Source organism: Solea solea, chromosome 1 (assembly GCF_958295425.1).
Source record: "Solea solea chromosome 1, fSolSol10.1, whole genome shotgun sequence".
Classification (NCBI taxonomy): domain Eukaryota; kingdom Metazoa; phylum Chordata; class Actinopteri; order Pleuronectiformes; family Soleidae; genus Solea; species Solea solea.
The window spans coordinates 29670453-29692011 of record NC_081134.1 but is presented as its reverse complement, the minus strand read 5'-3'; the positions used below and the strand labels follow the sequence as shown (position 1 = coordinate 29692011).

The window sequence follows — 21559 nt, the reverse complement described above, 5'->3', positions numbered from 1 at the left end:
ACTTTGTATTTTTTTGTATTTCTGTAACATCTGCCACTTGTTTCCTGATTGATTTTCATGTGAGTTTTAATTGAAGCGCAAAGTGCCACAAAGTCTCACATTGACTTTGTTTGGGAGGAAATCTCATTGATTTAATTTCGAAATTTGGCCACATACTGTAGTGAGTGCTCAGCAGCGATGGGCAGTATTTATTTACCCAGGATTACAGTTTACAAAAGGTTATTTAACGTCTGTAAAACTATTTATTCTCCAAAAATATTTAAAAAGTCTGCTTCATTTTTATTTATTTTAATGCTTCCTAATCTTTTTCTCATTAATATCTTTGCTGTTGTCATAAAGAATTTGCCAAAATTTGACAAAATGTTTTATTGCAGTTCTGCAGTTTGAACGTTATTTTCTTTTAGTTAAGTGGATTTATTTCCATTAGAAAAACATTTTCATCATAATTACACAAGTAATATAAGCATTAAACACAACATCTAACGTACTAATGTTAATACCAAGCAATAAGTATTATTATTACTTTTTAAAGGACTAACATAATTAACTAAACACAAGAATAAAAGGTTACTTGGCTCTAATGGCTCTTTTTCATTATACAGTTCTAACACTACTCGACACTACTCGGTTTGGTATCAGTTGTAACGTTGTTTTCCTTGACTTCATAGCTCCTCCTCAACATATCGTGTCGTCATAGCAGCGGCTACACGAAACTGCCGCAACTTTGTTTTATAGGCGTCACAAACTAGTGACTTGTAAAATTGTTTTCGGTGTAACTGAATCATTAGAATCTTTTTTCACAAACTCCGGCTCACGATCAGCGGCTCTCAGCAGTGCTGTCGCTAAATACACCAGACTCCAATGTTAAATATTGAGATTTTAGACATTTCCTTTGCTAAATGTTGGCGATTAATGCATGTTTTCAGGGATTTATAAGTCTTTTTAGCTTATCTACAGTTCGACATTGTTCGGTTTAGATTCTTGTGTTGGATGTCGCGCTCATGACTCTTCCAGTGATGACACTCTCTGACCAACCAGTGTCCAGCAGTCTGTTGACATCAGATTTTTAGTATTGGCTCGCTTGGAACCTCGAACCAGAGCAGTAAACTAAGGGAAAAGCAAAAAAAAAAAAAGTAGATATCATACTTGACTGGCTTGTTGTCGGCGTCGGGGTCCCTGGCCGACACTACGCCGACGAAGCTTCCGGCCGCAGTGTCCTCGTGTACCTCAATGATGTACGGGTTCCTGGTGAAAACCGGGGGCTCGTCCACGTCCTCCACTGTGACCTTGACCGTGGCGTAGTCTTTGAACTGCAAACCGTGGATGAACCTGGCGTCCAAGTAGGTGTTTCTCACCTCCACTCGGAACTCGTAATCCCTCTTACTTTCATAATCCAGAGGCTGAAAATGAGAGAGCATCAGACGTTCTTCTCATTTAAAAAATAAAAGAACAACACTCGCCCACCAGGTTTTTGATGAGTGCACTTCATTTGTCTGCTTTTATCTTCCTCAATCAAAGAGAGGAATACTGATCTGCAAGTTTTGAACTGATAAAATACCTTTTGAGACATGACATTTCACAGGCTTAAGGTATCTGATTTACTTCAAAAACAAATTCTTTCCTCTTTCTTACATGAAGGTACATTATCACATTTGTTTTTTTCCTCATCTGAAGCGGTGCTGTTTTCTCACTCTCTTCCCACTGAAGTCAAACATGCATAATAACACAAGGTAAAAAAGAGACTGAACTTTTATATAAAGTAAAAACATACAGCATAAATTTAGCAGTCAAGTCAATCTTGTAAGGTTAAATTCTTTTAATTTTCCATGTGCTTTATTCGCACAAGTTTAATCCCCCAGGTTTCACTTCATTTAAACAAATTTCCTTGGTACACCAGTGATTATCTAACAGGAACCAGAGGATTCTGAATTACCACTGTTTAAAACAAGTGATTTAGGTGAATCCACAGACATTATCATTGAATTGAACATGATGTCACACAGTGAAGCAGTAAACTACGGAAGGCTGTGAATGTTCGATTATTAAAAAACACAAACACAATTGTTTCATCAACTGCATTACTAAAAAGCAGCAGCAAGAATTTAGTTAGCGGACTTCATGTGTGTTTGCAGAAGTGATTGAAATTTACAAGATCCCTTGAATGCATCTTGGTTTTGTCCCAGCTGCGTACCATCTGCTCGTCATGCGAAAGTACCACTGGAAGCTGTTATTATCCATACTGAGCCAAACTAAACGGCTCTGTTTAGAGAGATAGAGTTCAACAATGCGTCTGATATTAGCCGCAGTTGATGGTGAAAAGACAGGCCCGTTACTTCTGTCTTCTCTTACGGTCGAAATACGCCAACTTCCGGAATAACGCCAATGCAAGTTTACCTTTTTGATGATAACGACTCCCTCTTGTGTGGTTTGGTCGGTGATGATGTTGAATATGTCGTGACCGCCGACGATGCTGTACTCCATCTCCGCATTGCGCCCGACGTCTGGATCATCGGCCTTGATTCGGCCAATAGCGCCTCCAATGTCCGTCGACTCCACGGCAGTCACGCGGAAGGAATCTGGGTACGATTGCAGTCTGGTTAGCGTCCAAGTCTGAGTGAAAACTCCCACTCACATACACTAAACTCTCTAAAAGTTATAAATTGTGATATGGCGAAGTGGCCTCTTACGGTTAGCGAAGCGTGGCGGGCTGTCGTTCACGTCGGAGAGGGTGATGCTGACTGTGGTGGTTCCTGACAGCCCTCCCATCTGTCCAGCCATGTCTTTAGCCTGGATCACAACCTGATAGTTCTCTTTGACTTCTCTGTCCATGCCGGGCAGTGCTGTTTTTATGGTGCCTAATGCAAGAAAGAAAGAAAAAACAATCAGAAAGACTGAAAGAAAGCATATTTCTTACCACTTACCACTCAATTCATTTCAATTTCACACATTGCCTTGTCCGTTTCATGCATTCATGTGCAACTGAGGTAAAACGCCCGCATTACGTTCCCCGGTGTAAAAAATGTGGCATTAATGTAGAGATGACTGTGTGCGGTTTAAACAACATAAGCCCCCACGTAGCAGAAAACTGATTGCCCGTCGCAATATCATTATAAAACAGACAACTTCCACACTTGTATTGATCTGCCCACAAGTTTTGCTTTCACTGTGATATTCCGTTGCCCAGATGCCCAGATGGTGGGGAGGGAAAAGCCAATCGATTAACAATAAAAAAAGAAAAAAAAGAAAGACACTGCTATTCAGTATCTTTAACACCACAGAGGATATAATTCACTCAAGCTTGTTTATTATGACACAGAGTAGCACCAGCTCTGAGGAAAGTACATGTCCTCACTCGACATCTCGCTTCTGCCGCGTTATTTCAACTGTGACCCAACAGAAACCACCAGAAATGACTTTAATTAACAGGCAATGTCTCATGTTTTAAATCCACTTTCATCGTCAGTCTCCTTTTTGTGACCGTCATACATTAACTGTGTCGTAAATATGTGCCAGAGCTTTTTATATATTTATTTTTCGAGAATAATTAACTTTTGCACTAAATTTGCAAAGACCAGATGGATGATTTGACCAAAACTGGAAGAAGAAAATGTTGACAACTCATAGAAAATGGTTATTGTGTGGTGCTAGAGAAAGAAAGAGGCCACCAATAATAGCAAATACCACCACCATGGTTGCTGTGGTAACCTGCATGCAGATCAAAGGAAGGTTAGGGCGACATCTGTCTTGGCAAAAGCCTGCTAGTGGGAACACGAAAGGTGTTTTTAAATCTAATCCCTGCAGAATTCATTGGATCATGCTAAAACTCAGATGACAGTGTTTGCAGGTCCTGATGGTCACACCAAGTTTGATGAGTTTTTGTTCATGGAAAGGCCCTAAAAAGTGCGCTCAAAAAGATGACAATAAAGAATAATCAGAGCGGATACAATACTAATTCCTCAGTTGGTGACCTCGAAATGAAGTAAGTCCATTCCAACGACAGAATGTCTTTATGTAACTTTAGTTTCAGTGAACTTTTGAGTTTGGTAACCATTATTCAGTGTACATGAAATCATACCAGCAAGTGGCAGATTTTTATTTCCGCTCGTTTAAGTCTTACAACCACAGACACAACAAACCTTGTAACCAATTTTCAATGCTTTAAATCCTGAGAAAGCTCAGATTTAGACGATCCAGTCAAGACGCAGGACGACACACTTCCAGGGATTTGAGATCTCACAGAAACCCACATGATTTAACGTGACCTCAGAATATAATAAACAGACTGTCGGTGTCATCAGTTAGTAGCTGTTGTTTGTGTGTGTGTGTGTGCGATGTTTTGTGCTGAGAAACTCAAAAAAAAAAACTGTGGATGAAATCCCAGCTGAGAGGACGGAATCAACTTGGCTTGTACAAGTTATGGTTCTAAACAAAAGTATGCCGCAACATCCGGTTGACGCACTCTCATTGGTTATTGCGGGGTTCTGTTCACACCCCCCAATTGCTGTGCAGTCGTGAATATCAAACAATTAAGATTTCAAATTGGGAAAACATAAGACGTTAAAATCACGTCGATTAATCCCCTCACACTACAGGATAAATTAGCTAGATAATCTGCTCAAATCTGCCTAAAATCGGAAGGCACCCACGATCGGGATTGAAACCTGGCCAATTATCCTCCTAGTGTGGAGCGGGGCTTTAGAAGAGCAGGGCAATACATGTGTTTGTCACCGTAAGACTTGCATTCTACAGAGCACACACACCATGTTTTTCTTACCATTTTCAGAATCCACAGAGAAATACGGCTGTCCCTGTAGGATGCTGTATACGAGCTTGGCACTGTTCCCATACGTTTGATCGTCGGCATCAGTGGCAGTCACAGTGGCGACAGATGTACCTGCCAAAATAAAAACCCCAAAACCATACATGCAGGGTTAATTTTAAACCCACATGGAGTCGAAACAAGATCAAGTATACGTGCACTCTTACTGATGGTGTTGATATTACTCATCTATCAGTGATTATCAGTGACTCATATGTGATTTTTTAATCAACAGCAGGGCTCAAGAGGAAGTCAAATCAGTTTTCTAATCAGTAACACAACATTAGCCCTTTTGTGTTTGTGTGTGCGTTTCATTTTTAAAACCCGAGTGCGTAGAAATAAAGTGACCCGTGCATCAATTTCTCTCCAGAGCAGAAACTCAAAAAAATCCCCTCACTTGATTTTAATCAGAGTGAGTGAGCGAGTGAAGTGCACTGCTCCTTTTGATTTTTTTAAAGGTTTTGCCAGGAGCAATGTGTCAACTCTCTGTGATTGGTGTTGAAGAAGCAGCAAGATTTGTATTTGCAGCAGCAGCAGAAGCAGCAAGAACAGCAGCAGCAGCAGCGAGTGCCTCACCTGTGTGAAACACTGTGAAAGTGACAGGCTTACAGACTGTGGCTGCGTCTCATTTTACACCTCAGTGAAAATTATTGCTTTGATTAACCGCAGAGTCGAAGGAGTCTGATCTTTTTCCTTTTTTTCCTTTTCCTTCAGGTTAGTGAGCAATATATCACACAGTATCCACAGAGTCCAATAAATAAAATATTTTTAAACAGGTACGGACGCTGCCATTTTTTTCTGTGGTTTTAACAGCACAGCGGGGAGCGTCACATGTACTGTAAAATACAACCCGCAGACGTCAGCACATGCAGATGCTGCCGAGGCTGACTCTGCCCTGTACCTGATTTTGAAAAATGACAAGAAGCGGGCTGAGAGCTGTGTGAGGGAGAGGAAATCTGTGACTCAGTGAGACAAGCCTCTAAGTCGCAGTGTAGAGGAGGAGAAAATGACTACTCGCGGTCCATTTATACTGCACATACTGTGTTGTATTTCCATTTCAGTACTAAACGTGCGCTAGAACGTGATCAGAACGTGTCACTAGTTTGCTCGGAATCGGCTGTTTATCACACATGATGGATCGTCTTACGTGATTTTCGTATTCCTGTAGCTGTTCTCTGCGGGACGACACAGAATAGGTTTTTTTCACGGCAGTGAGCTCGACGCTGATTGGACGAATGTGGCATAAACGTCACTTCCGGGGAAGCTCAGCTTCTCTGGGAGTCACTGGAGCAGAGGACGCTGCGTGACGATTGGAGGAACTGTCTGAAAGGCGGAGCCAGTTTTTGATTGACAGTGCTGTAGTCCTGTGTGGATTTTGTGAGGGAATTCTGTCGACAAACAGCTGCTCGCTGTGTGCTTTTTGCTCGGTGATATAGACACATTCCGTGCGTACATATACGCTACGAATAAAAACACTTTTATAGCATTTCAGTTTTACATTATTTTCACGTTTCCTTGTTATAGTTGGTTGTTTGTTTGCAGAATTTATGTTGAATATTTGAATGTAAAAGCGAAAATATCTGTTGCTGCCATGCTAGCTTTTAAACGTTTAATTGGTGTTACCTTTACTGACGGATGACATATTTGTTTCTGTGGCTAAAACTGTGATTTATTTATTTTTGATTGATTAGAGGAAACTGCTACTGCACAGAAACATGCCCGAATAACGAAAAGTGTTGCGGAGAGAAGTCCCAGTAAAGACTCACTTAATCAGATTTAGGCCCTTACTGTCTTAAAACGTGTTAAATCTATATGTGCAGAAACATCCCTGTATCTGTGTCTTACTATTTCTGTCCCAGATCAGTATAATTCCGATTAATTTCCATTCTCGTCTCATATACATTCACTGAAGTCACATCTATGAGTCCACCATCATCGACCCAGGGCTCTTCAGTGAATACTGTCCTTGGCATTCAGGAGACCTCTCTGCCTCTCTGCCGTGTCCTGTTTGGGGCTCTGAGCGTCTCATGTGCATACCAATGAAGTCCCGAACATCTGTCCCACTTAGTTCCCAGCACCAGCAGCATAAAAGAGAGCTGCTGATTCTTCACGGCTGACTGGCTCGATTAAAACCAGTGTGTTCACTCTGAACATATAAGGCAGTTTATTAGTGCGCAGATGAGCAGTGGCGACCCCGGCCCGGCGTCTACACGCCAGGATAAATCTGCGAGCTGCACATTAACAATTCCAAACAGGTCGTCGTTATTTGTCATATACACAATTGGCTTTTGATTTAGCCTTGATTGCTGCAGTGTATCCATTTGCGGGTTGTATAATTGCGGATTGATCTCGGGGACGTCGCGTGCATTATTTCCCCGAGCTTTGTTTATATTCATGCATTCATCTGGTTCATTTATATAAGTTGAATGGATTAAAAAGTGGAGGAGTGCAATGGAGCAAATCCTTAATTGGAAAGACTGTGACAATCTAAACTTTCAATATTTCTACTGCCTATTAAAACGGCAAAATGGCATTACTTGTCATGAATGCCCAATGAGGCCGACTAAACAATCATAACACAGAAAAAAAACAAAACGGCAAATGATTTTGACGGATTGAATGTGGTGTCACACGAGGCCAGTGCAGCTGACTGAACAGCCATATTTTATATGCAATTACTTCAACTTTTTATACAAAAATGAATAAATAAATGTGATTATTTCCTCACTTGGTTCACCAAAGCAGAAAAAAGTAGCTTCCAATTGCACATTTTTGTTCAAATTAACTGGTTTAAGTGGTGTTTTTCTTTGTTGACTGTCAAAGCTCCACCAAATCATCAACTTACCAACTTCAGACATTTCAGGGACACTGGCGAAGTAGATGTCCTTGGCAAACTTTGGCGCGTTGTCGTTGATGTCGTGGATCTTGATGTTGAACTCGGTGTCGGGCTCCAGCTCCATGTTGGTTCTCCGGTCCAGGACTTTGGCGTGCAGCGTGTACATGGCTTTCTCCTCGCGGTCCAGCCTCTTGGTGGCATGGATGTCGCCCGACTTCTCGTCGATGAGGAACAGCGTGCCCGCGCCATCTCCGGTCAGCTCGTACTTCACGGTGCCGTCGCCTTTGTCCATGTTGGAGTGGAGCTGTGTACGGGTGGGTGAAATTAGAGATGGAACATTTTAGTACATGGGAAGGAAAACGAGAAACGAGTTCTGTGTAACCACTGGCAATCCGACACATTATAGTTTAGAAATACATTTTTACAGACGGGAAAGAGAGAGGGGAGAAAGAAAGAAAAAGAAAACTATAATTGCACTAACCATTATCCTTGAGTACCACTCAAAGAAATCATTTTCTTTCTTGTTTGCCTCAAATCTGTCCAGTTTCAGACAATTTTGACCACTTCACATACATAGAGTAAAATCCATTACCTTTTCCTTTTCTTCCCCAACCTTTTAGGCGGAATTGAATTTCTCCACACTCACTATTTTAAGATTCATGCCATTTTCTATATATTGTAGGCACACAGGTTTGGGTTAATTAATCAATTTGTAATCAACTACTAGACTAATTTCCAGCTCTTAGCATCTTACTGCGAGAGAAAACTGAATATCGTTAGCTTGTGGACCAAACAACACTTTGTGGACGTCATTATTTTCAATCAGGAGAGACGTGTGCATGAAAAAATTGTTGTTTTCGAGATGTGACGATAGTCATGAAGTCTTGATGGAGTCGGCAGGGGTGGATTAAGATGGACAGCGGTAACTAGGTAAAAAATCCCTCTTTGGAGTCCAGACGCTGGTGCTGGTTGATTATTTCGGAGGATGAAGAACGACGGAGCAGATGAGACTGTGAACACCGGGCTCTGATGGGAAGGTGGAAAACAATATTTTGCTCTGGACTGACAGACCAGGAAATAAAGACAAGATGAAACACAAATACTCTACAACTGAAGCAAGTCTTCCTCACTGAATTTATACTAGAAATAAGTTTTGAGGCTTTTTCTCCCACCATTTTCTGACACTTTAGACCGTTAATGAATTGGTTCATCAAGAAAATCATAACCAAGAGTCATCAGTGAGGGGAAATAATCATCTGCTGCAGCCCTGAACTGTCTGCACACATTAATGACCAGTGTCTGCCAAAAATGTGTTTTAATTAATCAAATTGTAAAGATTTATTAACTATTATTATATTTTCTGTGTATGGCACCAGTCGCACAAACAAAATGGCTGACAGGTAGCATCATATAGCAAAAATAAGTATGAACAGGATTAAAGATTAAAAGCCCAACTTATTCATTAAAGTTTAGACATTTTGTGTATATATATATATATATATATATATATATATATATATAGCCCGAAACATATTGAGTTATAATTTATAAGCCATTTAGCTCATGCCTTACCCTTTACGCTTGACAAGAAACATTGATTTGATTTATATCTTGATACACAAAATACAGATTGTAGAGAGACAGACCATACATTTAAGCAATTTACTGTTATTAAACTGTTATATTTGATCAAAATGGCATCATACATTGGTTCATTAGCTGCACCACTTCCTACAGGTTGTCAATACAAGTCGTCTTCTATCGTCCCCACTGTCCTCTTCCTCCACATCAGTCGTGCCTTTTTGAAAAATGAGAAAGCCCTGACCTCGAGCAACAATTGCTCAAATGAGTCACCTCTGACCGATCCGTCACCTTGAAAGTGGCTCGCGGAGTCGCGGCGGGCGTGCTTGTGACAGACACTTGATTCAAGCTCATTACGATACATAGCGGGATTATATTTAGATCACCTGTCTCGTGGGTTCACATTCCTTAAATGACAAGTAGTGCGGGACACGGGAATGTGCATCAGTAACTTATTAATATTAATGTCCGCATGCTGTTCGGAAACTAATTATTTCTCGCCGTCACCGGCGCCGTTGGAAGAGCGATGTCAACAGTACAACTTTGGATGGAAATGGGAAACGTATCACTTGCTGGGAGAGAGAGAGGCTGTCAAGTTCAAATGAGTAATGTGCACAGTACGTGGAGTTGTGTTTGGAAAATAATTCTCATGCAGAAGAACTCCATTATCCCCGAGTCTATTACGCCGGGAATATCAGTCGGCTTGTATTTTTTCCACATATATTTGCGTTCTGGGACGGTTCTCGTCATTGTTTATGAATATGAATGCTCCCATGAGCCGTCAACCGTTGAACCAAGGATTTATGATGTGTATGTTGATGTGAAGGCTGCGGCTGCCGTCGAGTGTGAATGACAGGCTAATTTTAGCGAGAAGCCGAGTGTTTGTATATGAGTGGGTTTTTTTTTTGTTTGTGTTGCATTGAAACGACCTTTATATCCACGGTTTGTGCAATTATTTCCCCACATTTGTGCCACACTCACCTTCACTTTACTTTGAAATTCACCATTAACGGCAGCCGCAGTGGCCCCGTGATGCGCCATGACATGCTCGCGAAGCAAAGCCCGGACGCCTTCTGCGACACATATTCAATTACAAACACTCAAAAAACTCCACCAACACGCCGCCGCACGTACACCGTCGCAATTAGGCCAAAACAATTCAGACCTTGTCACACCACAGGAATTAGATTTCTCTAAATCTTTTGATTATATTCTCCGGGAGTTCTCATCCGATTATTACCATATTTTCCTCCCCTCTCCCTCGTTCTCTTGGTTGTTAATCTCGAAGAAGAAATAAAAGACGAACCTGAGAAGCAGCAGTGGCAGCAACAACAACAAACAGTTAGCCATCAAAGGAGCCTGTTTCCCTGTGCAGTCAAGCTCTCTGCAGAATAATAGAAAATTTGTCAGTCTTTGCAGAACCCGGAGCTGTGTGTTTTAACATATTTCTATGTGGAATAATGCAAAGCGTCAGCTCATGCACTTTTGTTAATTATCGGATGTCTAACGTCAGCTCCCCCAATCATGTGGATAAACACATCCTTCTCCCTGTGGCCGTATAGATTTTCGTTTCACCGAGTGCAAATGAGGAAGGTTTTTTTTTTTGCTCCAGTAAGCAAGTGTTGCGCTGAGTTATTATAAGACAACAGTTCATGTAAAAATAATAATAATAATGGCATCCCCTGCTCCTTGTAAATCAACGAGGAACGGCGCAGTCACCGAGTCTGCTCTCTCTCAGGGGGAGAAACGGATGCTATTATTTTCTGTAAATCATGGACAACATCACATGTGTTTACTCTGCTATACTTCCCATGGTTCTCAAACTGCGGTACGTGTACCACCAGTGGTACGCAAGTTTCCTCTAGTGGTACTTATATATATATATATACAAGGGTATGTATAGAAGCCCAAAAAAAGAGGTAAAACTTAGCCTTGATAATAAAAATATCCTCAAAGTAAGTCATAATTATGAGACAAAAGGTTGAAATTAGGAGATAAAATGTCATAATTTTGAGACAAAAAGTCGACATTGTGAGATAAAAAGTCATAATTATGAATTTAAAGTTGAAATTATGAGATAAAAAGTTAGAATTATGAGATAAAAAGTCAACATTATGAGACAAAAAGTTGAAATTATGAGATAAAAAGTCATAATTATGAGATAAAAAGTTGAAATTATGAGATAAAAAGTCATAATTCGACCCAGTTGGTGATAATGGTGTTACTTCAGGAGCTCAGTGTTTTCCCAGGTGGTGCTTGGTATAAAAAAGTCTGAGAACCACTGTCTTATACCAACATTTCTAATGTTACGTTCAAGATCAAAAGTTTCCACATGTTGTGGCACCTTCATGATTTGAGACCCAAGATTTGTCTCTAAGATGTCTGCCACAGTCAGAGAGCAAACACTGAAAGATTAATGGCAGCATAGACAAGATGTCTAACACAGATTTAACAAATGAAAGAAGGTTTGCACAAGATCTCTCCAAACGTCACAGGATTGTCCCTGACACTTTGAGACCATGTGTCGGAGAAGGTTTTGAACAGTTACCTCAGGATGTCCAGAAAACATCTAAACATTAATGCAGTGTCTGCGAGACATTTGCCACAATTTGAGATGAAACCTTGGGAAAATCATTTGACAGCGTCCACCGAATATCTGCAATACTATATGTCCACTACTATCTGAGCGCAAACATCAGAAAATTTGCTATTGCGTCCACACAATGTCCCCAATATGATACTCAGTATCGGTCCAATATTGGTCATAATCAATGGATCAACAGATACAATCCAAACATCCTATATATTGTATGCTTCACTATATGCACAGACTGCTAAAATGTAAATAAAAACCAGCAATAGCATTTTACCTGAGTCATGTTGTCAACTCAGTTGAGAGAATTACTGTATGTCTTTGAAACAAGCTTGAAAAGACACAAATGTGTTGTCTATTAGATATGAAGAAGTAACTAATAATCCCCCTCATGCCCTTATACACTATGTTAGCCAAAACTGTGACAAACGATGACGTGAAACTATCACAGTGTAAATCATTTGTGCAGGTTTGTAGAAACATACAAGTGCACCACATAAAAATAACAGCATCCAATGTAGGGACTCCAAAAAGTCTCGACAGGTTTACACATACAGTAGCAGCGACGCCGTAAGCCCCTCATTTACCATGCAGAGTAAACACAGTACGTCGAGTTCTGCTGGGAAGAAGAAGAAGAAATGGCACTGATACTCTTGTGTGTGTGTGTGTGTGTTCAGTGTGGCACAAAGTGTCTCCACACAGCCTCGACAAAATCAAATGTTAGCACTGTACCTCGCTGTATTTGCAGAGATTTAGAGGCTCTCTCCTTTCAAGGCCTTGCGGCACAAGTGCGCCCCGCCCCCCCCCCCCCCCCCTTTTCCAAGGCCGTTACAACACACAGAAGCACAGAAGAGAGCCTTGATGAGTTAAATCGCCTCGCACAAACACTGAGGAATTGTCAAGCAAAGCAAAGTGGAAAAAAAAAAAAAAAAAATCATTGGCAATTCTCGTCAGGTCTCTGGTAAGCATTGGTCGCTGCTGCTGCGGGGAGGAGATAGCGAAATAGAGAGCAGAACGGATACAGAATAATTACTCTTCCTCCGTCTCTCCCTCCATCTCCTATAAGACAGACACAGATTCTTCACTGTGTGAAGGAGGACGGACGGGCGGGCGGATGGCGCGGCAGAATGCAGCCGGTTTACACGTTGTGGCTTCACACAGTGTCTGTTGCAAAATTAAATTCATAAATAAGACAAGGCCGGGATAATTATTGGCAAAGTATTAGCACAACAAAGTCAGCCATACCTTGAATGTTCAAAGCGAGTGCAGCGGATTCTGTTTTTTTTTTCCGAGGCACAGAGACAATGCAGTGCAGCAAGAATTTAACAGGATTTAGTTCACTTCAAACACTCTCTCTCACACACACTCTCACACTCTCTCACACACACTATTCAAACACTCCACACTCACAAGTTTGTGCTTGTGTTGCTCGGCGTTTGCGAGCGTTCACACTCCACCAGCCCCTGCTTAAGAAGTAGGGCACCACAGCTGCAACAACAGTGAGCGCTCGCACTCATTAATGGGCTCCATGAAAGTCAGTTAAAATGAGATTTTTGAGCATTTCACGCTTCGGCCGCTGCAGAGGTCGACCCATGTTATTTTAAAAGGCTGATTGAATAAGGATAGTCTGACGCATGAACTAGTCAATCGCTGATTTATCGGCCGATATTAATCAGCTATCAATCAGAAATAGGAAAAAAAGTCTGTCAATTTCATGACATTCCAATAAAATGTGCGATGTTTTGATTTATTTGGTCGGTTTACCCTTAAAACTTAACACACCGGGGAAACTCCTGACTTAATGTGAGTTTATTTAGGTTGGAGTGGAACACTAACATCTTTTTTCAGTAGTATCTGTCGGCAGACTGCAAGAGAGGGGTGGGCGGGACTAGGAGTGGGATGGGGCTATCAGCAGGGGGACGGGACTTCAAGTTGTCCAAATCTCACGAATAGTCAGAAGTAGCAAAATAAAAGAATAAAAACAAACATATCAGCATTAGGATTAGGTCACAGTTATTTTAGCTGTAAGAGAGGGGGCGGGAATACAAGTGGGAGTGGCTATCAGACAGTACGCAAATGAGAGGATGAGACTGAGGAGATGAGATTAGGGATTAATGGATGAGGGGACTGAGGACACGAGAGAATGAGACTGAGAAGGTGAGAGGATGACACAAAGAAGGTGAGAGGATGAGAGGAAAGGATGAATCTGAGGAAATGAGAAGATGAGAGAATGAGACAGAGGATTTGAGAGGATCAGACTAAGGAGAAGAAAGGTTGAGGAGATGGGAGGATGAGACTAAGAAGGTGAGACGATGAGACTGAGGAGGTGAGAGGATGAGACTAAGGAAATGAGATAAGGGGGCATCAGAAGGTTAAGGGATGAGACCGAGGAGACGTAAGGGTGAGGTAGAGGAGATGTGAGGATGAGACTATGAAGATAAGATGATGAGAGAATGAGACTGAGGAGATGAGAGGATGGGACAAAGATGGTGAGAGGATGAGAGTGAGGATATTAGATGATGAGACTAAGAAGGTAAGAGGACGTGAGAGGATGAGAATGAGGAGGTGAGAGGAAAGGATGAGAAGAAGATGAGACTCATTAGATGATGAGACAAAGGAGGTTAGGGGATGAGATAATGAGGCAGAGGAAATGAGAGGGTGAGACTGAGGATAGGAAAGGAGGAATCTGAGGAAATGAGAGGATGAAAAGTGTCAAGAGTCTCCAAATTCCAGAAGATGGCAGTGATGCAACGTCCTGGTAAGAAGAAGACGAAGCTCGAACACTGAAATCAGTCGACCTCTACGACAGAGTGACTTTATTTGAAAAACAAACTTGTCATTTTTCCAGTGTTGACAGTTGCTGCTGACCTAAACCTTCCGGTTTTTTCATCAATGCTCTTCATCATCATCGTCATCATCATCTGCAGCAGCAGCACACAGGACTGACACCTCAAAGCAAGAACGTCTTTCTTTTTCAAACGCCTTGATCAGCAATGTGAGCCACACTCATTATTATTATTATTGTTATTATTTTTATTATCATAGTGCGTGAGCCGCAGCAGAGCCATATGTGAGTGAGTGACTGAGTGAGTGACTGAGTGACTGTTCTTTACATCACGTTTGATTGCCGCAATCAAGAAATCAACCTCAAGTGACAGTTAAGCGAGCGTCTGTGGGCTGATTGGAGAGGTTTGATTGAATGAGAAATAAACAAGGTCTCCCACCGGGCTCTGCAAAGACCTTTAAATAATCCTTATAAGGGGCGACCATCACCGCTCTGATGGCTTTGTGCCAGGCGTTTAAGTGCATTTTGGTCCCCGACTTTCTCCATTTCTCTTTTCTCTCCGTGTCTTTTTTCTTTCAATATCTTTGTTTATCTGTCTGCCTTTTGCCGTCTGTCTCTATCTGATTACGTCTCTCTCTCCGTCACCCCATTCATCCGTCTTGTTCTGCGTGCCCTCTGATTATCTATCATTACATCCATCAGGATTGGAACTAACAGTTATTTTAATTATTGATTGATTTTTCCGTTTCATGTCGGTGGCCGGCGGTCGATACATGTTTTTGTGTGGGAGAGAGAAAAATGTCAGACAGAAGTGCACCTGTAATAATTTCTTCTCGGAGCTTAATATACGGTGTTTGGTACCTCGGAAGATTTATTTTTCCAAATAGATATGAACCCACACAAAGATTAATGTTCGGTTTGTGCTGTATTTATATAAATTTGTCTTGTCCACGTCTACACCTTCTGTTGTTTCATTTCTCTCCATTTTTAAAGCTTGCCAGTAATTCATATAAATCAGTTATTTTCTCAAATTATTCCCATCTAATGTTGGTGAAATAAAATTAGAGTCACATTTATTTTGGGAGGACACATTAGGGCGGGTTAATTGGCATCAATATTCTGCCCAAAAGTTTGTTTGTTTTGGTTTTCGTAGCGTTAGTTTGTGGTCTTGACTTGCGAATGCCGCCATGTTGAGTCGTCGTTCTTCGACAGCAGCCCCAAAGAAATATTGCATTTTGAAATGAAAGCTCATTTGTCTAAATTAACCTGATTTATTAACCAATAGAGAAGACAGGAAATGGTAAAAAAAAAATAAAAAAATAGAGATACTTTGTGTTTACACCCTGACACACTTGGTGAAATCTCTCCATTTTGGTTACAATCTCCGGTTTCACCAATAGATGTCACTTATTCTCATTAAATCCCACACTCTGGACCTTTAATATACTGAGAAGGAAAACAACATAAAACAAAGGTTCAACAAGGTGGATGCAAACTGATTAATATTTACTGTAGCTGCTGTTATCGTACAACTTGTTCTCTATACATTTGGGTGTCAGAAAAGTTTAGTAGTGCAATAAAAAGTTGAGCCACTGTTGATATGAGAGACCCAAGTTTTTGTCACAGAGCAAACAAAACTATTGCTATTTAACACAGACGGCAATCTGTAAACTGTAGGTCTGTCGCCAACACGCTCTAGCTCTATATCCAACGTAGGGCTGCAACCAACGATTATGTCCATCATCGTTTAATCCGTCTATTATTTTCTCGATTAATCTGGAAGTGACGACGTTCTCTCAAATGTCTTGTTTTGTCCATAAACCCTCCTTTTAACCCTTTAAAACCGTGCTATTCGCTGACAACATGTTGGGCACAAGCGCACTTTGCATCCCCGTAGTAACGTGATGGTTTGTGGTATCAGAAAAATCACAATGGTTACTGAAAGCTGAGGAGTTGCACGCCAACGTGTGGTTATGGCGGTAATTTCACTTGTGCTGTTTCAGGATGGCCACATGGTTGAAAAATCTGTTCATCATGTTCAACTGGAGTGCTTTTCTGAATCAACTTTTTGGTTTTTCATCATTTTAAATTGTTAAAACAGTATTTCAACATGCAGTAAATTGTAAATAACTGCCAGATATTGGAAGCTATTGTGGAAAAATGGACAAAAGCACTTAGTTACATTAGGGCATTCTCTGGTCCTTTTAAAATGTCTGTCCAGACAGATATTTTAAGGGTTAGGTGTTAAAGGGTTAATAATTTATTTGTTATATGGAGCAAAGAAAGCAGGAAACATCCACATTTAAGAGGCAGAAAAATTGGACAAAAGCGATTCATTGACGATTAATTTAGTAACTTCAAAGTTAAAGTGACATAATTAATGATACTGATGGTGGCACCTTCTCTCTAGCGTTCCCTCTGTGATTATTTGATGTTTTTTGTTTTTGTTTAAAAATGGCTTAACTGTGCAGGCTTCACTAAGGGCACCAGTATGTGCAATGCCGACTTTGACGTTGTTTGGATTAAAAAAAAAAAAAAAAATTGAATAGTTGTCAGTACAAAAGCAGGCTCACATTGAAAAGGTAATGGACGAGTGAAATTGGACACGGGGGGAAAAGTGAAGTGGTGAATAGGACTGCTGTCATGCCACAGAAGTTTGGTGCCAGCAAGCATCAAAGCGCACATCACACCCAGTGACACATCAGTGCGCGACCTCGTTCATAGTTAGCAATCACTTTGCTGCTTCATCATATAACACAGGGTGAATTTCATTCCCCTCTCTTGATTGATATGTTTTCTCCCCCTCTCTCTGTCTCTCTCTGCCTTCTCACTCCCGTGATCCATTATTTCCCACTGTTCCCTTCTCTTCACCACATCAGGATGATGCTTTGTGGAGTTGTCATATCCCCCCAACTCAACCTCGCACAAGACACTTGTTTACTCCGGAGAATGAGGTGTGTGATGAAAGCCAGCTTCCTTTGAGAAAATTGGCTGTCGACAGTCACCTCATTTCCCTCCCTCGAGCTGATAACTGAAGCATTCTCCACTCACACCTGTCTTTGTAGTGTGAAAGTGCACGAGGGAGCTGACAGGAAACTCTCTGATCTTGGGTGGGTTGGGGTGGAGCATTGTCCTGGAACTCTTCCCTTTTTTGGTAATCATTTGGAGGAAAGTGCCACTGCAGCAGGAGTGAGATTTAATTTGGCCTCTTAACTTTCCTGGCAATCTTAGACAGGCTCTGAAGCTGCGGTTTATCCCACATCCAGAAAATAACCTAAGTAACTCAAACCTAGGATACATAACAAATTGCTCCATAATTTAGTCCATAGCAACAATAATTAATTCCCATAATCTGAATTAACCAAACATTGCAGGATCGTTTGACGCTTAAATTATAAATTACATATTAATATTTCAAACTGCCTTTCACGGCAGGATATCTGCAGTACCCTTATGACCCAGCAGGGGGGCCACAGCCAACAGTCTCGCAGTCACTGCTCTAGATAAATAGTTAATTGTTGATTCTCATCCCCACACTGTGAAAATAATGTTGTTTTGTGCTTCATATGTTGATAGTTCTGCACAAAATATGAACATTTTTTGAGGTGCTTTGCAGTGTAGGTGTTAGTGTAGATGGTCTGCAGCAGAGTGGCCAATAGGAAGCGACCTTCCTCTCTAATCTGCCCTTAGATTTGTTACAGTCTCAGGGAAACAGAGTCTTAGGTTTATAATTACTTATACTTAATAGGAAAATAGGAAATTGCGATTTGCTGCTTGCCAAATAGTGAGCCTGCATGCCTTTGCACTCTGAAGTCTCATATCTCACAGCTTTCGCAGGGTTTCTTAGGATATTCTGTCCTCTCTGATGATTAGATTTATATGTTTTTATACTTTTAGCCAGCAACTTATTTGATTCATGTGTTTTGAGCTGTGATGGGGCGTTGCCAAATAGTGAGATTGCATCGATTTGTGAAAATAGTGCTATATCTTGCCTTTCATTGCTTTAAAAACCCTAATTAGAAGTACTTCATAAGGAAAGCCTTATTATAAAGTAGTAGCCTTGGTTTTTAACATGTCATGTGTTCTATTGTCAGCATCAGAGTCGATTTCTTTGACGACCCCTGAAGCTTCATCAGGAAGTTTCCGCTTGACTCGAGCTCCTCTGCTATCACTGATTGATGGGAGCAGTGATTAAGAAGCCAAGCTGATGAAGGGAAGAGTCATGTTCCGTTATCGCTGAGATATTCCCTGATACATCGTTGGCATGCGCAATTTAAATTTCAGATAATATAGTTTGGAGTTCAGCCGGAGCCGTGCAAGCTGATTGAAAAGTGCTGCTCAAACCGACAGAGAGACTGCAGGCAAAGAGAGCAGCAGCTTGTGTGATGGCTCCCATTTAACTGTGCCTGTAACAGCCAGTTTCCTGGCAGCCCATTCGTCTTGGGCCAATTACATCAAACACTACTTCAACAAGCTCAACCTTCTATAATTAGTCGGCGGACAACGTGTTTGGACACGTTTACCTTGCCGACGTATTGATGGTCATTTCCCGTGTATTCCTCCAGCAGAAAGAATTGATTCCACATCCATCCCCGTTTGGAGCGCTGGAGGATCCTCCCATCACTCTCTGCCATCCCCAGCAGTTTTCCAATATTCCCAGGTGTGAAAGGCAGGGCGATGCTGGGCCACGGGATACAGAGCAGCAGCAGCAGCACAACCCGATTGGTTACCATGGTATCCAGTCAGCTGATGTGTGGCGGGCGAAACGTCCTGGGTGAGTTCTGAATTATCGTAGCAGGCTCGTGGCAGGAAGTGTCATCAGAATAGTCATTGTATTCCTCACGTCGACGTCCTTCAGGTTTCCTGCGGAAAAGAGGAAACTTGAGTGAGAAAGTGTCGCCAATGAGGGGCTGCAACAGTTTAAATCAAGTCAAACACAAATTGGAAACTTGTTTGTTTTTGAAAAAAAGAAAAGAGTATATAATTGCGTAAGAATGTAGACAAAGCAAATGTAGTTTTGGAGTCATTACGCGGAGCTTGTGAGGCACTGAAAAATGGCTGGAGAAAATAAAAAGAGACACTAAAAGGAAAGATTGCTCAGGAAGAAAATTCAATAAACTGTGGTTGCAAATGTATCACAGACACAGGAAAAAAATAAATAAAAAAAAGGCCCTGTGTTCCTCACAGTGAGTGCATTAGCAGCTCAGAGAACGGCAAAGTCAAATTAAGTTTAATCGCTGCTCCTGCATCTCCTTGTCTGCTCATTGTTTTGGATTACAAATGGTCAATACTGGATGTTTCCTTTCTAGAGTGTATAATTGTCTGTTTCATTTACCGCGGCACAGTTTCATTTCCGATGCACTGGCCTTGTTTTTTTCTTCCTATTTTTGAACATACTTATACAGATAAGCAAACACAGTCTGTTTGCTTTGTTATCGGGAGGTCATTTTTTAAAATACAGACGAGTATCCATCTCTCCAAACGCACTGTTTAGTGTGTTTGGAGAGTGACGGTGTCTGTCACACTGCTCTAATTATATATTATAATTATATAAAAAAGATTCTCAAAGACTGGGTCGGGACCCACAGGTGGGTCACGGGTGATTTTTTTGGGGTCCTCATATCAAATTTTCAGAATTTTCCCAAACCATTAGCAAAGATTTAAGCGTACATGTTTTATATAACATGCATCATATATATAATATGCGTCTTTTCAAAATCAAATCAATTAAGCCAAATAAAATCAAAACTTTCAGTATATGGTGGTACGGATGAATTAATTTCGGCTTAGATTTGAAGGTTTTGTATGTATATATAGTATCAAACAGTGTTACAAAAATTACTTATAACGTCTTTTCTCAGACCTGGAATTCAATATAATTCCATTTTCATAAAAATCTTCAACGTGCCAGCGATTAGTCGACGAATGGGCCTCCCATGACGACCAAGAAAATCCTTAGTCGGGGGCATTAAATTAAGTTTTACTTAAATTACGAAACATTTCATGGAAGGTTTTACAGAAATGAGTCACTCTGTGATGCACAAATTTGCTCTTATCGCCGTTTATATCGCTTTTACGATCGTACAGTTTCTCGGGTATGTATTTAGTGTATTATTATCTCAGTTTTATCCAAACCTTAACACGTTTTGATGTTTTCTGAAGAGAGAGAAATCTCAATTGACGTGTAACGAATGTCACAAATCAGCACAATCAACCCCCTCAGGACTCTTTTATATAGTCGTCTTCTGATACTCGACTGTGGCAAATGTCTCCACCAGGTCCAGTCCTGATAAGTAATTTGCCTATGCATGCATAATTTATGCTCTTTTGGAAGTTAATCCTAATAAATCTTGCCTTCTCTTTCAAGAAAAAGAAAGAAAGAGCTCATTTAGTGAACGCTAGAGCACCAGAGTTATCCTGACAAGCATTGAGCGGTTCCTTAGGGACTGCTGTGTAAAAAAAAAAAAGGCGCATGCTAGTTTAGCGTTTCCTGTGCTCTTAAATGAGGCCTGTGATGTATAATTCACACCCAACAAAAGACACGTTAGTGTCTGTTTATAAATTGGCCTTGTGGTTCTATACGGATGACGTCAAAGAAGCACAGGATAAATGGATATTATGGTGTGAAAGGAAACATTACAGCTGACTCACTGGTTTTTAAGTACATTTCCACTGTAGCTGGAAGTGCATGGAGAAAACACTGAGGGAATAAAAATGATCCAAAAACACTAAAGCTACAACAATTCATCCATTGAGTAATCACTTTTAGTTTAAATGTAGAGACAGTTGTGGACGGTTGTCATTGTGACGTTTGGGAATTTCAGACTTAAGATTTCCAGCATTTCATGGACCAAACAACTATTTGACGAACCACACATATTTATAGATAACGGAAGTTGTTATTTGCACCTCCCCTGTAATATTATATTTGAATATAATCCTTAG

At 40.9% G+C, this 21559-nt stretch overlaps 1 protein-coding gene across 1 annotated transcript in view; it reads right to left on the bottom strand.

Moving 5' to 3' along the window:
* The window catches only part of cdh10a (cadherin 10, type 2a (T2-cadherin)), a 38972-nt gene that overhangs the window by 11707 nt on the left and 5706 nt on the right, over window positions 1-21559 (bottom strand). Inside the window, exons 2-7 of the mRNA XM_058639375.1 lie at window positions 19138-19477; window positions 7665-7959; window positions 4775-4894; window positions 2688-2855; window positions 2395-2576; window positions 1147-1400 (exon numbers count right to left, since the gene is read on the bottom strand). Of these exons, the coding sequence (XP_058495358.1) occupies window positions 1147-1400; window positions 2395-2576; window positions 2688-2855; window positions 4775-4894; window positions 7665-7959; window positions 19138-19347 (1229 nt within the window). The 5' untranslated portion in view covers window positions 19348-19477. The remainder of the gene's footprint in view (window positions 1-1146; window positions 1401-2394; window positions 2577-2687; window positions 2856-4774; window positions 4895-7664; window positions 7960-19137; window positions 19478-21559) is intronic.